At 46.0% G+C, this 17,992-nt stretch overlaps 2 protein-coding genes and 1 pseudogene across 2 annotated transcripts; all 3 read right to left on the bottom strand.

Moving 5' to 3' along the window:
* Positions 1 to 1,762: 1,762 nt before the first annotated feature.
* Positions 1,763 to 4,183, bottom strand: LOC124661268 (probable NADPH:quinone oxidoreductase 1). Its single transcript, XM_047199134.1, has 3 exons — positions 4,074 to 4,183; positions 3,801 to 3,995; positions 1,763 to 2,336 (listed from the first exon to the last, which is right to left on the bottom strand). Exons 1-3 carry the CDS (start codon positions 4,165 to 4,167, stop codon positions 2,038 to 2,040), a joined length of 588 nt encoding a protein of 195 aa, XP_047055090.1. The 5' UTR covers positions 4,168 to 4,183; the 3' UTR covers positions 1,763 to 2,037.
* Positions 4,184 to 10,133: 5,950 nt separating this feature from the next.
* LOC124668499 (probable NADPH:quinone oxidoreductase 1) lies at positions 10,134 to 10,837 on the bottom strand. The gene is made up of 2 exons (XM_047205625.1): positions 10,729 to 10,837; positions 10,134 to 10,642 (listed from the first exon to the last, which is right to left on the bottom strand). Exons 1-2 carry the CDS (start codon positions 10,835 to 10,837, stop codon positions 10,134 to 10,136), a joined length of 618 nt encoding a protein of 205 aa, XP_047061581.1.
* A 5,277-nt stretch (positions 10,838 to 16,114) lies between these two features.
* LOC124659925 lies at positions 16,115 to 16,997 on the bottom strand (annotated as a pseudogene).
* Positions 16,998 to 17,992: the final 995 nt, after the last annotated feature.

The following is a 17,992-nucleotide window of genomic DNA, read 5'->3' as shown; positions in this document are numbered from 1 at the left end:
GTCGTCCCTGTCGACGTGGTAGTCCCGGAGGCAGCGCCTCTCGTCGAAGACCTTGACGCTCATGTCCCTGTTACCGAAGTAGGAGAACACGAGGATGAAGCCGGCTTCGAGGCTGTGGTGGCGCGCGAACTTCACCCAGCCGATGTTGAGGTACATCTTGCCGCGCGCGTCGTAGATCGCCTTGACGATCCACCGGCAGTAGCCGCACGAATGCTCCCGCAGATGCATCGTGCGCGGGCGTACGCCGCCGACGTACTCGGCGAAGGAGTCCGGCAGCCTCCGGATGCCGCGCGGGTCGCCCTTGAGGACGTGGACGAACTCGAACGGGACGTCCGGCTCCACGTCCATCTCCGACGATGAAGACGACGGCGTGGGAGGCGACGGCGAGCGTTCAGCTATGCCGCAGCCACGACCACGACCACGACCACGGCCGCGAGGTCGGCCTCCGCCTCTACCAGACATAGCGTCGAGTCTTGTTGAGAGATGGTGGCGGCTAGGGTTTGGGAGAGAGGCGCTAGGGTTTGTGTGTGAGAGGGACGATGAGAGGCGCCCCTTTTTATAGGCCGGAGGGAGGCGGAGGAGCGGTGGCGCTCATTAACGCCGGCACGCAGAGCTAGACGCGACGGGACGCGTCGCTGCGCCCTCTGCGGGAACTGCACCGTCGCTGCGCGCCAGCCAACTTCCGTCGCGAGGTAGGCGACGGTTAGGTTTAAATTAATTGTGCCGGCCGACGGGTCGGCCCTGCCACTCCGCCTCGCTTTTCGTTGTGTCCGGCGTCCCCGGTGCGTCCCCTGTGGGACGGGGACGGGCTCGGGGCGCCGGACACCGTATAGGGCGCGCGCCGGACAAAAAAGGGCTTTGGGGGACGCGGCTGGAACGCTTTTTTTGTCCGGCGCGTCCCAAATCCCTTTGGGGGACGGTTTGGGGGACGCGACTGGAGATGCTCTAATAGCGTGTCAATTCTGGCTACCAGTTGCCGGCCCGGGCTCATCAGGCTGCTTTGACTGACGTCTACATCTCAGAACATTAAGATTATACTAGTTTTGTCATAATATTAACATATTAACGTCTTGGAGGGTCGATGAAGAGGCTGGGATGTCCCTATTTCGAAAAACAATAAACGTCTTGGAGGTGGGCGGCTAAAATGGGTTAGAGCTTCTAATACTTCATGACTTCAAAGAATGTTGATGTGACTTTCAGTTTTAGCACGTATCTCTGCTACTGTACTTGTATCTGCTAAGCCATTTGTTTCAGGTTGTTCAATCTGATGTAGTTTGTTAAGCTGATCAATTCTCTCTTTTTTGCGGGTAAAATAGGAACTTTATTAAGCATGAGAGATTACAAGTCGATCAAGATCAAGAGCCTAAACGACAGCTTCAGGTCCAGTAACTAACCAAGTAGCATTGAGGTTCTCTAGTCTTGCTAAATTTGCAAGATCATGGCTAAACCTCACCTGCGAACGTTTCACTTTTACAAAACTACACTCACTCCTTTGACTAACGAGAAATTTAATTTTGGACACAAAATGTAAGAGGGGCGATCTGTTCTGTCCTGGCGAAGATACAGCCGCAACCAACTGGGAGCTTAGCGTACGCTTGGACATGCGACCACTTCCACATGATGTGTCAACAGGAACAGTAGATGGATAACTAGACCTAAAAGGGGATAATTTACCTCGATGAGAACAATCGGAGAATTGGCACATCATATAAACCCAATATTTTAGTCAGACAATCACGCAGAATCTCAAATTTGTGTACCGTGGAACTCAATTGCAGAAAGTGTTTGATAAACCCCCGAAATTCTTTACAGAAGTGAACTGTCAATCTATCATTATAGGGAAAGGGGAACATGACCTTGTTTCTTATAGATGTTGCCAAATCATTAAACCCTATATAAATGAGGAAACAGGGGATTTATTACAGGGTTCAGTATCCTGACAATACATTATCCGAATGTGAAGCAAAATTGACATCAAACAAGGCATATTATACAATACCCACAGTGAGATTAACGCAATCATGTGTTTTTTCAATCTTACTTCTGGACTCTGAGTGTGAAAGCCTGCAGAGATAACAGCACTTGCTTGATTCGCTCTCTGATATCAGCGTCAATAAGATTTCCATCACTGTCAAACTTCGGTGGCTGCTGAAATGCTTGGACAAATAGCTCTGGCTTGTTGATGAAATGAAGATCTAAGAACACCCCAACCTGACGGAGATGGTACTGCGATCTGCCTCCTCCAAAGCCACCTCCAGCGCTGACAATGGCAGCAGGTTTGTCTGCCCAGCAATTCTTTCCTCTAGAAGCCCAATCGAGTGCATTCTTCAGTGGGGCTACAGTTGAAATGCATAGCTTGTCAGCAAGCACATAAACGAGCATCGGAAAGACAAACTAACACTTAAACATGCCGCCCATTTCCCGTTGGGGGCATGGAATTCGTAGTTTTCTTTCAACTATAGGACATTTTGTGCAAATATAAGATTGTGCCTAGCTCGACAACAACTGGATTTTTCAGGGCAATTTTTCCTTGTTTTCTCTAGATATCAGCATGTCCGTTATTTAATATTAGGGTCTTAGGGTGTTAGCCAACTCAATCATTTTATTCCCCGTCAAAACTGGGCAAGGCATTCTACCATGTCAGTGTATGTAGGAACCAGCACATCATACACTTAGTACTTGCAATAATTTTTGAGTTCCAATTCTATGGACTAGATACAAGTACAAACACACATATTGCTCAATTGGACTGCCCAAAGTGAACATTCAGAAATGTTGCACCTGGTCAAACGGCAAGAAACAGGCCACGCAAAAATAGAGCAAAATCAACGAGAATCATTGCGAGCAATAGGAGTAAAACAGGGGCAACTACTATCCGTTTATGTGGGTAGTTTGCAGCCAACATAGACACATATAACTAGCAGTGCTGAGAGACACTACTAAAGGTGGCCACTATGAGTAGATGATTAGTAATACCTTAGACCCTTCGAACAAATAGTATAACCAAATCACTGTGGTTGCCAACATAGTCAGACTGTCTGATTAGTTTAGATATACACTCACAGAGAATCATCTCGAATTAATATTTTTGGATGAGCAATCATTTAAACTAAACTTGACAGAGTAACAACCGCAAAACGTAGGAGATTTCTTCTGGACAAGGGTTGGGGAACTATCAGATGGATATTTTGTGCAGTAGAAAGGCCAATTGTTAGCACTAGCAGTGGTCAGTGAACTGCATTGAATTGCGCTGAAAGGAAAGGAATACATGATAGAGTGTTGAGATTCTTCCTTAATAAAATCTGCAGGAAAAAGAACAAAGGAGGTTCCACTACTTCATGGTGGCGTGCTTAGTGTGCAGGCAAAGTGTTCATTCTCTTTTTTCAGTTGGTGCTAGCAATTTTATAGTATCTGTGATTAGTACTTTAGCAGTTTATCTATAGTGTACTATGTGGTCATGTTTTCAATATATGTATGCCCGACAGGACTAAACTAACTGAGCATCGTCACAACGGGATGGGAATCAATTCCACTAACTGTCCATCATGGGAATCAAACTCCACCAATTTTGCACTATGGCAACCAAATGTGAATACACCTACCGACAGCTCCAGAAAAACATCACTAGTCACACTGATACGCCCGGAACATATGTAGGCGACATTCAGAAAGGTTTTCCTAAACTGCAGAGTAGTTGACCATAATACCATATACAGCTTCAGGTAAAGAAGTCTTGGCACGGAAATGAGGCTAAAATTAAGGAGGGGGCATGGGAGGAGCAGGAGCAGGGGAGCACGTACTTGCGATGGAGTAGTTGTACTCGGGCGAGCCGAAGAGGAAGCAGTCGGCGGCGCGGATTTGGTCGCGGAAGGCCTCGACGGCGGGCGGGAAGCTTCCATCGGCGGTCTCGAGGTCGGTGTTGAGGAGCGGCAGGTCGGAGATGCCGACGTGCTCGATGCGGAGCCCTGGGATGGACTCCTCGCACACCTCCGCCGCTGGTCAACCCCGAAGAGGAAACAAGGAAGAAGGTCAGCGAGGAGGAGGAGGGAGAGAGGCGGGATGGGAGAGTGTACCGGCGCGGAGGAGGCCGCGGTTGTAGGAGGCCTTGCGGAGGGAGCCGCAGACGGCGGCGACGCGGAGGATGGGCTTCACGGCGGCGGCCTCCATGCTGCTCTGCGTTGGCTTTCGGATGGATGCCTGCCGTGCAGGGCGCGTCGTGAGCTTTCGGGTTCGTTTTGCTCTGCTCTGCTCACCACTCTACCTCTCGAATTTGTAGACGCATTGTACAGGTCTGTCGCAGTCTCACCGCCAAAACTTGTCAAACTAGTCTGTTTTTCAAAAACGCAAGGTACAATATATGTAGACGCACGACGATAAATCTGAAGTTTCAGGTACGATTTGGGTCACCAAAATTTTGATTGGCTTGTTTCACAGACCACCTTGCTCCCATTTAGCATTTTTTTTATCACTTCCCACCCATTTTGCGTACGTGCATTAGTATTCTTCACTGTAATTTGAGCCAAAACTAATTGATGTGTTTGACGCTATGTTTCGGCGCCTAGCCGCCTAGTGGTTTAGTGCTACCATCTTTTGGTTTGTTAATGGTTGATTAATCTTCTTTGCCCCATCAAGACCAAATGACATCCACCAGCTCCATGACTCTGCCACAAAAATATATACAAGGGAGGCACCTCACCCAACCAGCAGCAGCCAGCAGCCAGCAGCCGGGGAGGAGGACCTAAAATATTGCTCCGAAATTAGCCGTCCATGACTACTCTAAATTTCTCTCTTTTTCTGTGGAGAAAGTGGTACTCTTCCACGCCACACCACAATATAGGAAAAATAATTCTATGCGACCTGTCTATGGGTAAACTCTTTTCACCTTTTGATAGGTGGCAGTTTAGATCTAATTTTTTTTCGAAATGGGGGAAATATCGCCCCAGCTTCTGCATCCAAAGGATGCACACGGCTTTTTTATTAGATTATTCACGAACCTTACAAAGAAACAATACAAAAGACCAATCTCGAAGCAACCTAACTATACCTACAGTGGGATGAAGAGGGTGACAATACGCCAACTCACATCAACCAAAACTAAATGCCTTCCCAAACCGCCCAATAGCAGGTGAGAAGCACATCCGGTCAAGCGAGACTCTCGGCGTACGCCAACGCCCACGCCACGGGAGTTGCTTCCGCCGTCTTCCTCGACTCCATCTTCAAGAGAGATCATCGCATTAACCTTGCAAGACCTGCCGTCGATGCCACCATGACGCCAGACGGCTCCACCATCCTGCCCGCATACATCATCCCGCATCCGTCGTCGATACCCCGCAGCACCATGCCACAGAGACTCAGCGCCGGCGATGTGGTAGATGAATACCACTCCACCAACATCCGCCACCATCCAGCCAGCTGCTCCAAAAACGATGCCCCAAGAGGTAGAACGACGTAGGTAGCGTCGCCATCGTCCGATCCGGGAGACCCGGATCTAAGGTTTCCCCGGAGCAGCACGAGTGGGTAGAAACAGAGCTGCGACGACGATGCCTTCAAGAAGGTTACGACGTGTGACGCCGCCATCGCCCGCCAAGACCGAAGTCGGAGCACGGTTTTCACCGGCAGCCGCGCATCCCCAACTCGCTGAGTGTAGTGCCGAGGCAAGCAAAGATGATGCCTTCGACAAGGTAACGACGCCAATCGACGCCGCCATCATCCGCTAAGACCGAGATCAAAGCGCGGTTTTCACCGGCTGCCCCGTCACCCAAAACTCGTCGTCGACTGGATCTTCACCGCCGGAGATCTGAGTGGGATCCCAAAATCCCCCACCCCAGATCCCAAAGAGGCCGTCCCCTCCGGGAGAGGAGGTCGCCGCCGCCATGCCCGGGGCCGCTGCCCCGGCTCCCATGTGATGCGGGCGGAGCGGCCCGTCGCGCGGAGGAGAAGGCATAGCAGCACGACCGCCTCCAGGCCCCAAGGACCAAGATCCGGCCATGCCACCACCGCCACCGCCTCGCCTTCCGGCCGCCGACGCCGCGCACCACCACCACCACAAGAGATCGGGAGCGCCGCCCCCCTCCCCCATGATCGCGACCGTCTGAAGCCCCCGCCGCCGCCATGCCACACGGGCTTTGCCCGGCGACACCTCCGGCGGCGGCGGCGAGGGGAGGGAGGGGCTGGAGGGGGCGGGAGGGCCGGTGGGGAGGGCTCCCCGGAGTGGCGCGGCGCCGCCACCCGGGGGAGGGTTAGGTCGGGGGAGGGTTAGGTCGGGGGAGGGTTCCTCAGTTTAGATCTAATGAGTCCAGTTTCGCTTAAGGGACTTGGTATATGGCCGCTAGCTTTATAAGTCAGTAGGGCCGAGCAAAATAGTTTTTGGTTTATATAGCAGCTTTGAATTGAAGAACAAATGGGGCTAGCCTTGTATTAGTTTTCCATCGAAGTCACCACATAGGGCATGTTTGGTTGACGTTTCAGTTTTGGGTCTGGCTACACCAAGGTTGACCTACATTCAGTTAAACCGAAGTCACCTCCAACCACTTCTCCTTTCCTTTTTTGGTAATTGGTTGATTCCCGAAATATAAAGGATTAGACATCTCGCGCGGGATTTTGAACGCGGCGTGCGGTGCGGAAAAGCACGGCCCCTGATAAAAGGCGAGGACAGTCCCGCCCTACCTGTTGCACCCTAGCTACTACGCCATTCTTCCTCTTTCTCCCTCCCGTAGCCACCGCCCTCCATTGAACCCTACAGCCAAAGCCTCTCCATCTAGATGTGGTACCATTGACAACCACGGAGGATGGTACCTCCCACTGATTGACTACATCCTCCTCCTGAATCTCGTCCTCAACCCGGTGCGTGGTATATAAGCAAATGAAGACGTTGGAAACTCATGCCTGCATATGGAGTTGTTTTTTGTATGCTTTCTTTCCTCATGTTGCATTTTGCATGCACATCAGCTTCAGTTCAAACTGGATGTTGTTTTCAGCATTCTTTTGGATAGATGATGTGTCATTCAGTCTAGAGGACATTATGCAAGCATTAATTGTTAAATGTCCCATAAGATAGATGTTGGATGTCATTATTTTAGTAAACTCTGGAGATGTTGCTACAACCCCCAGGTTATCTTTGTATGAACCAACATACAAAATAAATTTAGAGGCCGACCATGACCAAAACAATTTAATAGCTATGTCTACATATAGAGTCAATTACTTCTTGCCACTGCTGCCGTCGGTCCTTCTTTCCTTCAAGCACCGAATGCAATTCTCTTATACTGATCTAGAGAGAACAAACGGGGCTACTGTAGGTTTGTAGCAACGAACATGTCAAATAATTCATTCATGCTCATGGATGCCAAGCATCCGATGCGTAAAAAAAAAGTAGTTGAAGAAAAGACATCGAGTTGGCAACTGAGATACAATTTTCTTTTCTACATTGCCAACTCGCTGTTTTTATTAATTACAAAACATAATTTATGGTAACTGAAAATCATAATATACCAGGACCTTTCTTTCCACTGACATTTCAACTAACTAGATAGACAAACTCAGCTAACGATCAACGGAATGCAGCCAAAATGTAACGTTCACATGCCACAAGCTTATAAGGGTTAAAAAGCAAAACTTATGTAGCCCATTACACCCCAGATAAAAATACATCTTTTAACATAACATAGAATTGTCCATATGTTCTCAAACCATCAATCATGGTCTAGTAATCTTTAAAACAACCATCTTAGCCTTGAAGATAAAGAAAATGGATTGGAGATGTCGACCTGTCCCAACAACACAAATACGCCAAAAACGTGGGAATAGAAAGAGAGAGAAAAAGGATGATGAAAATGATGGAATAAATGTGAAGAGCATAAAATGTTGAATAACTATGAAAATGTTGAATTTACCAAGCAAAGCAAGTACTAGATACATAGGATTGAGCAAATCTCTAGCGGTTTATTACTGTCACGCGCTTAGAAGAGCACAAACACTTGCGCAGTAATTGAATCGAACAGGCTCGTATATAATTAAATAAAATCATTGACTAATCTTTAAAACTACTAGGTTGGCCTTGAGGGTAAAGAAAAAGGATTCAGAGACATGAGGAGTCTAGCTGACCCAGCATCACAGATACAACAAATGAACGTGGTAACAAAAAAATAGATAAAAGAATGATGGAATTATACTAACAGCACAAAATATTTAATTTATTAAGCTAAGCCAAACATAGCACACAATAGCGATTTATTGTTGTCACACGCTTACACTAGCACTACCTTTTGTCTAAAAGACCGGAAACACTTGTGTAGAAATACGACGCAGGGTATAGTAATGCAGAGTAAAACCACAGCAATGGTGCACAAACACGGGACATGGTAGTAATGCAGCACATACGTAATGGTTACATACGCTTCCTCCGGGTTTTTTCTTCACCACTTAGGCTTGCTTGGGTTGGAGCCTGAGGGCGAATGCCTGGAGCGACAGGAGCACCTTCATGAGGCGCTCCCTGTTCTTTGCGTCGGTGAGGTTGTCGTCAGCGTCGAAACTGGGCGGGTCGTCGTACATCCTCACGTGGAGCTCCAGCTTGTTGATGAAGTGGATGTCGAGGTAGATCCTGATCTGGCGGAGGTGGAGCGACCCCCTCCCGCCATTGATGGGCCGGGCTTGGGCCACTTTTTTCGGCCCGACGGTCGGGCCGGGCCGAGCCTGGGCCAAGATTTTTTGCGTCGGGCTTAGGTCAGCCCAGCCCAAGGCCCGGCCCGGCCCGAGGAATGCACAGGTATATTCTCAGATGCGGATTGTGGTCCTGATGACAGGCGGTCCACGGGGGTCTATGATGTCTTCTTTGGTCCTAACTTGGTCGCCTAGAATGCTCGCAATCAAACTACAGTGTCTCGCGGTATCTGGAAAGCTGAGTAAAAGGCAGTTGCTAATGCCACAACTGAAATTATTTGGGTACAGTCATTGTTGAGAGAATTGAGAGTATCAACCTCAGCCACCGGTCCTTTGGTGTGACAACATCGGCGCTACATATCTTTCATCGAATCCGGTATTTCACGTCTGAACAAAACACATTGAAGTGGACTATCATTTTGTGAGGGAACGCGCTACACAGAAGCTACTTCACATCAAATTCATCTCCTCTAAAGATCAACTTGCTGACATCTTCACGAAGCCGCCGCTTTGGCATCCTCATTTTGTGGGTTGTAGGCGCAATCTTAACTTACTTTGTACATCAGGCCACATTTAAGATTGAGGGAGGGTGTTAGAATGTGTATACAAAATTTGGATCTCTCTTGTATATGTAGACTTGCTGTACACCCATATAATTATCAGAATGCCACACCCGATTAGGGTTGGTGAGTTATTCTCCAAATATGTTTTTTACACACCCCAATGCAGGGCACCTTCAAAAAGCTAAGAATGTCGCACCTCCAATAACAAAGGCTAAAACATATGTTGAGGTGAAAAAAAATAGCCTAGAATATCCTAAGGTGCTTCCTAGCCTTTTGGCCAATTGGATTGGAGAAATTATTAATCAGATATCCAACTAACCACTATACTTTTTATTTCTTTATACCGAACATTTTTAGTTATTTATACATTAGTCCATCAACATAATTATGCAACTAAATTATAGGATGCAATGTTTAATGTTAAAGTTCTCACGTGTAATCAAAATACATTGCACTGAATATATTTCACGTGTTAAAGTTCTCATTGGGGAATATGGACATTTGGATATATTATTATTATTGTATGCATTTGATATATTTGAGTATCCTTAAATATCTGTGTGGAGATGGCTCTAGAGCATCTGTGTCTATTACACTCGACCTAGGGTGCCACGGTGAAAGACCGGTATCCCGAAATAAGATTACCTAGGTTGTTTGTGAAGGAGTTATATATGTACTGGAGGTAATAATAAATATTATAGTTTACTCCAAGTATAGTATGATTTATTGCTGTCACACGCTTACATTAGCATTACCGTTTGTTGACAATACCACAAAAACTGGTGCATGAATACATAGGAGGATAGTAATGTAGAGTAAAATCACAACAATGTTGCACGTACACGGGACAAGTCGGGTAGTAATGCCGAGTAATCAGCACGTATGTAGCGTACGCTCCCTTTGAGCGCGAGTTCACTCATGCTTTGGTTGGAGCCTGAGCGCGAATGCCTGGAGCGACAGGAGCACCTTCTTGAGCCGCTCCCTGTTCTTTGCGTCGGTGAGGTTGCCGTGGGCGTCGAAACTGGGCGGGTCGTCGTACATCCTCACGTGGAGCTCCGGCTTGTTGATGAAGTGGATGTCGAGGTAGATCCCGATCTGGCGGAGGTGGAGCGAGCCCCTCCCGCCGTTGAAGTCATATCCCGCGCAGACGATCGCCGCGGCCTTGTCCGCCCAGCATTTGACACTGCCCCTCGATGCCCAGTCCAGCGCGTTCTTGAGCGAGGCGGTGACGGAGTAGTTGTACTCGGGCGAGGCGAAGAGGAAGCAGTCGGCGGCGAGGACCCTGGCGCGGAACGCCTCGACTTCCGGCGGGAAACCGTCGCCGCCGTCGGTCTCGAGGTCCGGGTTGGCCATAGGAAGGTTGGAGATGTCGACGTGGTCGATGATCAGGCCTGGGATGAACTCCTCGCATAGCTCCTCAGCTACATTTGGGAGAAAAAACAAACCATCAAGGGACAATAGACGGTTCCAGAATGAATGGTGCGTGCGTCTGGATGAATGAGTTTACCGGCGCGGATGAGGCCGGTGTGCCAGGAATCCTTGCGGAGGGAGCCGCTGAAGGCGGCCACGCGGAGGACGGTGGGCTTCGCTGACGCTGGCGCCGCCAAGGTTCCCATGCTTCTTGATCTAGGGTCTGATTCGGGCTGCTGTGCTGTGACTGTCACTCTGTGAGTAGCTTCAGGTACTGATGCGGAGGTTACTTGTCTGATCTCTGGTGTCGGGGCGGAGACCAAATAAATAGACGGCTGGATATCATCGGCCAGGTCATCGTGAACGTCATGCGCGCTGACGCGACCGACGGCTACCAGTCTGCACTAACATATCATGCTACCTGAGACTGTCGTTTTCTTAGAACCGAAAACATAGCATGTCCTACTTGTGTGGAAATCTGTCTTTGTTCTGCAATCTGCACGAACAGATGTTTCTTTGAGCCATACAGGCTGCCGCATTGAGAGATTATACGTCATCGATGGCCTCATATCATATTCCGGATCATTGTCTTCCTAATCTCATAATATTATCACTAACAATCAGGCCTGGAGATGGGCAGAATAAACTAGTGTTTTCTGCTTTAGCATTGGCTACCCATTTCACCCAAAAAGACACCACGTACGGGATGTATAAAGTTCAGCCGCCGCGACGAGGAGTAACCGAATTAACGTCATTGATGGCGTCAATGTTACTTCCCCTCTTCTCTTTGTTTCGACACCTGATTGAATTTTTTTTCTTGTATTCAAAAGTAATTGAATTTAGCGGAGTTACAAGACTTGGATGAACTCAAGAATCGTCTAAGCTACGAAAAGGGGTGTAAGAATTATTATTTTCGATAAGGAGGGGCTTAAGAATTGACTCACAAAACACATTGCGCACATTGTTCGGACACGTTATTGGTTTGTTCTTGCATTTGAAAGTTAATGAATTTGAGAGTACAACTTACATGGGATCGTGAATTACACTTATGCTAGAAAAATAGGGGTGGTCATTGGCGCATGGAGCCAGTTGATATCAAGATGGGAATCAATGTTGGATGACATTATTTTAGTAAACTAGCAAGGTGGCCCTCGCAAAAGCGAGGGTACCATCTTTAATGTGAAATATTTATTGTTTATTTATAAATGTTGATTTTCCTATTCTATTACCTTCTATATTACAAAATACGCAACACATTCTATATGGACATATCTTGAAGATAATTTTTTTACAGCTATGTATATGATTATATTACTAAGTAATAAACAATAAAATTACAAATCATTTGAACAAAAAATCTTATAATATCGATTGCTCAAAAAAGAAAAACTCATGATATTGATTCTTTATTTCTCACCTCAAGATCTTGCCATCCTAACTTTGATATTCCCAATGGAAAAATTCCCATTCAAAAATTGATGACATTTAGATTTTAAACAATTGCAACTATGCATATGAAAATAATTATGACTTTTTGTAAAAGTATTTTGAGTGCTAGACCTAATGCACATTTTTTATTGAAGAAATGAGAAATCTTTGAATAAGCAGTCCAAATAGATATGTTCGACATTACACTTCGTGGGGATGTATTATGGAACATAATAGAAATCAGAGTGTATATGTATATACAGCTATACTCAATGCTCAATAAAATTGTTTCTTGCTCACAACCAAAGAAATCTAGGACTGCTTAATTCAATATTCAACGAATTTTCAGAACTGAAATATACGTAAAAGATATAACCAAAAGACAAGAGGAGGAAGCCAATTCAAACAAAAACAAAAGAATGATCAGACAAATCACTGAGCCAAGCTAACTGAGATACATTACCCAACGTGAACTTCCTATCGGTATACTTCACGGGGCTAAATTTCTGAATATTGGAATCATAATTTGTATTGATATGCAATAAAAGTGTATTTTTTTACATCCGGTCGGAAAAAATGGCTTCAAATAGGTGAACATGGAAAGTTAATTAACTTAGTATATTTATTTTGTGCATCTAAATCATCAATGTCTATCTATTTGAAACATGTACCTTAATATTCAACAAAAAAATGATATTGCATGTTCGCCAAACATCAGCTCTTCAAATGGAAATGTGTTTAGGTACATATGTACCTTAATTTTCTTGCCATAATTTATAATTTCTAAATGTGCCGAACTTCAGCTCTTTATAACCATGTAATGTCCGGAGACATTAACTTTACATGTAGTGTGAAAAGCTTTTCAGCGTATGTTGATTGCTTTGCCACTGAACAACTGAATAGTGATTTGCTCGTCAATAGCATAATCAAGCCATCGCCTTTCAATTTCCATGGTAGCAGAGTCAATGGGAATAATGCCTTATGATTAGCACCCGTAACGGAATACAATGAACTTCTACCGCCCTGTCGAAGGTTGAATCATGCTAGGCTGATACGATGAATCGATCATAGCTCATGCGGTATTCATTGCTAGGCTGATTTTCCCTCAACGGTGGGAGGAATACTGATGGATTGTTGCATGATTGATTTTCTTTGTTGATTTTTTATTGGTGGTAGACTGATTTTCCCATGGCAGCGGGAGGAATGATGATGGATAGTTGCCCGACTAATTTTTTTTTGGTGATAGTCGCAATACAATGCGGTAAGGTTAGGCAGACGGCACTAAATTGCACTTGATGGGCGTAAATAGATTTAACCCATTAAATCTCTTAATTTTTTTTCAAAAAAGTTATAAAAGTCTAGCGGTATAATATATCATTTTAGAAAAGTGACCATCAAACTGATGGTCGGAGGTTTTTCCTTCTTCTATTTATAAAATGTTGTAATCAGCGCAGATCACATTATTGCTTAACTACTATTATGTTAGGTACAATGATTTAAGTCTCCACTATAACGTTTTTATATAGGTTTTTTGGTACAATATTTGATGCTTTAGGTACAAAATTACATTGATATATTTATGTCGGTAGGTAAAATATACAGCGATCAAATTTGTTAATTAGTATGATTTTTATATTTTGCCACCATTTAACTTTTTCCATGTAGTGCCGTCACGTGTTTTTCTTCCTTGGCATATCTCCATCAGGGTGCATGTGTGCATGGCTCAGCGTATGTGTTTTTTTTTTCTTTTTGGTATATCTCTAGCCAGATCATGCACGCACATGTATGGACTCTCCATATGCGGACGAATTTTTTTTTCTTCTCTTGACACGTACACAGTTCGGGCTAACAAAATAGTTACGTAATTTTTTGCCAAATTTTAACCGTAAATTTTAGATCTACCGGTTTAAAAGAATTATGATGATGTGGATTAACGTAGTGTCTCTATTTTAGACCTACGTATTGTGCTTTTAGTATATAATAGACTCTGGAGATGTCGCTACAACCGCCATGTTATCTGTGTATGAACCAACATACAAAATAAATTTAGATGTTGACCATGACCAAAACAATTTAATAGCTATGTCTATATATAGACTCAATTACTTCTTGCCACTGCTGCCGTTGATCCTTCTTTCCTTCAAGCACCGAATGCAATTCTCTTAGACTAATCTAGAGAGAACAAATGGGGCTACGGTAGGTTTGTAGCAACGAACATGTCGAAAAAAAAGTAATTCAAGCAAGACATCGAGTTGGCAACTGAGATACAATTTTCTTATCTACATTGACAACTCTCTCTTCAATTACAAAACATAATTTATGGTAACTAAAAATCATAATATACCAGGACCTTTATTTTCCACTGCCCTTTCGACTAACTATAGATAGAAAAAGTCAGCTAACGATCAGTGGAATGCAGCCAAAATGTAACATTCACATGCCGCAAGCTGACGGTTTAGAAAGCAAAACTTATGTAGCCCGTTACACACCAGATAAAAGTACTTCTTTTAACATAACATAGAATTTTCTATATGTTCTCAAACCATAAATCATGGTCTAGTAATCTTTAAAACAACCATCTTAGCGTTGAAGATTAAAACAAAATGGATTCGAGATATGAGGAGTCTACCAGTCCCAGCAACACAAATACACCAAAAACATGGGAAAAAAGGAAAAAAAGGATAATGAAAATGATGGAGTAATGTGAAGAGCATAAAATGTTGAATAACATCAGTATCTTGATGCCCCCAGGACTTCACATTGGTCAGCTATGAAAGGCATCTTGCGTTACATCTGTCTCATTGCATCATATGTTCTGCATCTACAGCCCGCACCATCTTGTCATCTTTCGACGTTCTCAGATGCGGATTGCGGTCCAGATGACAGGCGATCCACGGGGGCTATGCTGTCTTCTTTGGTCCTAATTTGGTCACCTAGAATGCTCGCAAGCAAACTACAGTGTCTCGCAGTAGTACTGAAGCTGAGTAAAGATAGTTGCTAATGCTACAACTTAGATTATTTGGGTACAGTCATTGTTGAGAGAATTGAGAGTCTATCAACCTCAGCCACCGGTCCTTTGGTGTGACAATATCGGTGCTACATATCTTTCATTGAATCCGGTATTTCATGCATGAACAAAACACATTGAAGTGGACAATCATTTTGTAAGGGAACGCGTTGCACAGAAGCTACTTCACATCAAATTCATCTCCTCTAAAGATCAACTTGCTGACATCTTCATGAAGCCGCTTCCGCAGCCTCAGTTTGTGGGTTGCAGACGCAATCTTAACTTACATTGTACATCAGACCACATTTAAGATTGAGGGAGGGTGTTAGAATGTGTATACATAGATTGGATCTCTCTTGTATATGTAGACTTGGTGTACACCCACATAAATATTAGAATGCCACACCCGATTAGGGTTGCTGAATTATTCTCCAAATATCTTTTTTACACACCCCAATGCAGGGCACCTCCAAAAGGCTAAGAATGTCCCACCTCCAATAACAAAGGCTAAAACATATGTTGAGGTGAAAATAAATAGCCTAGAATATCCTAAGGTGCGTCCTAGCCTTTTGGCCAATTGGATTGGAGAAATTATTAATCAGATATCCAACTAACCACTATACTTTTTATTTCTTTATACCGAACATTTTTAGTTATTTATACGTTATTCCATCAACATAATTATGCAACTAAATTATAGGATGCAATGTTTAATGTGAAAGTTCTCACGTGTAATGAAAATACATTGCACTGAATATATTTCATGTGTTAAAGTTCTCATTAGGGAATATGGACATTTGGATATATTATTATTATTGTATGCATTTGATATATTTGAGTATCCTTAAATATCTGGGTGGAGATGGCTCTAGAGCATATGTGTCTATTACACTCGACCTAGGGTGCCACGGTGAAAGACCGGCATCCCGAAATAAGATTACCTAGGTTGTTTGTGAAGGAGTTATGTACTGGAGGTAATAATAAATATTATAGTTTACTCCAAGTATAGTATGATTTATTGCTGTCACACGCTTACATTACCTTTTGTTTACAAGATCACAAACACTGGTGCACAAATAGGGAACATGGTGTAGTAATGCAGAGTAAAATCACAACAATGCTGCACGAACACGGGACAGGCCGGGTAGTAATGCCGAGCAATCAGCACGTACTTAACGTACGCTCCCCTTGAGCGCGAGTTCACTCATGCTTGCTTCGGTTGGAGCCTGAGCGCGAAGGCCTGGAGCGACAGGAGCACCTTCTTGAGGCGCTCCCTGTTCTTTGCGTCGGTGAGGTTACCGTCAGCGTCGAAACTGGGCGGGTCGTCGTACATCCTCACGTGGAGCTCCGGCTTGTTGATGAAGTGGATGTCGAGGTAGATCCCGATCTGGCGGAGGTGGAGCGAGCCCCTCCCGCCGTTGAAGTCGTATCCGGCGCAGACTATCGCCGCGGCCTTGTCCGCCCAGCATTTGACACTGCCCCTCGACGCCCAGTCCAGCGCGTTCTTCAGCGAGGCGGTGACGGAGTAGTTGTACTCGGGCGAGGCGAAGAGGAAGCAGTCGGCGGCGAGGACCCTGGCGCGGAACGCCTCGACTTCCGGCGGGAAGCCGTCGCCGCCGTCGGTCTCGAGGTCCGGGTTGGCCATGGGCAGGTTGGAGATGTCGACGTGGTCGATGATCAGGCCCGGGATGAACTCCTCGCACAGCTCCTCGGCTACATTTGGGAGAAAAGACAAACCATCAAGAGACAATAGACGGTTCCAGGATGAATGGTGCGTGCGTCTGCTGCACCCGTGAAACCGTGATCTGGATGAATGAGTTTACCGGCGCGGATGAGGCCGGTGTGCCGGAATCCTTGCGGAGGGAGCCGCTGAAGGCGGCCACGCGGAGGACGGTGGGCTTCGCTGACGCTGGCGTTGCCACGGTTCCCATGCTTCTTGATCTCGGGTCCGATTCGGGCTGCTGTGCTATAACTGTGACTATTTTTTTTTAAATAGAAGGCCCCTCGGCCCAGCTTTATATATAAAGCCACACAAGTAGTTTCGGTACAACACCACGCCACCCACACACATAGAAAGATAAGTTCGCATACAAGTTCAAACAGAGCTCCCAACTCTACATGACATGATCTAAAACACACCCAGGGTCTCCTGATAGCATGAAAGCTCGATGTAGCCGCTCAAGGTGTGGAAGTAGACCTCATGCCCTCTCAGACCGCGTCCGCGAGTATAGCCTCCTGACGTCTCCCACCGCCAAGTCCAGCAAGTCCCTGTCCCTCTGTCTGACCAGAACCCTCCAGCACTGCATATGAATAGACAATTGATAGAACACGTCAGCCGGGTTGCCGATCAGCTTTCCCTCTATAGCTAGCTTATTGCGTATGTTCCAAAGCGTCCAGCATTGCGCCGCAAACGTGAACCAAGCTAGCCTACGGAGGGGAATGCTCAAGCCCTGAGCCAGTGCAATGAAATCCCCAGCCCCCGCCGGGTTCCAATTGCACGAAAGGAGATCCCTCACCCCAGCCCACATGAGTCTCGCGGTTGGGCAGGTGAAGAAAATGTGGTTGCAGTCCTCCCAGGCCCCGCAAAGCGCACACAGTCCATTGGACGGTCCGTGTCGCTTAAGCAGCTGCTCCCCCGAGGGCAGACGCCCCCTGATCAGTTGCCAGAGGAACACCTTGATCTTAGGTGGAACTCTGGTCCGCCATACTTCTTTGAACGAAGCCGTAACCGCCCCTTGTGCCAGACGGACATAGACCGAGCTAGTCGAGAACGCGCCCGATGGTTCTAAGGCCCAGGACACCTCGTCGTCCGCCTGGTCCATGGGAAGTCCCTGTACTTCCCTGCAGAGATTGTTCCACTCGACCCTCTCTGCAAGTCCAAATTGACGACGGAATCGGAGGCGCCATTCCCTTGGCACCCCCTTGA

Source organism: Lolium rigidum, chromosome 6 (assembly GCF_022539505.1).
Source record: "Lolium rigidum isolate FL_2022 chromosome 6, APGP_CSIRO_Lrig_0.1, whole genome shotgun sequence".
Lineage (NCBI taxonomy): Eukaryota > Viridiplantae > Streptophyta > Magnoliopsida > Poales > Poaceae > Lolium > Lolium rigidum.
This window is presented reverse-complemented; position numbering and strand designations above follow the sequence as displayed.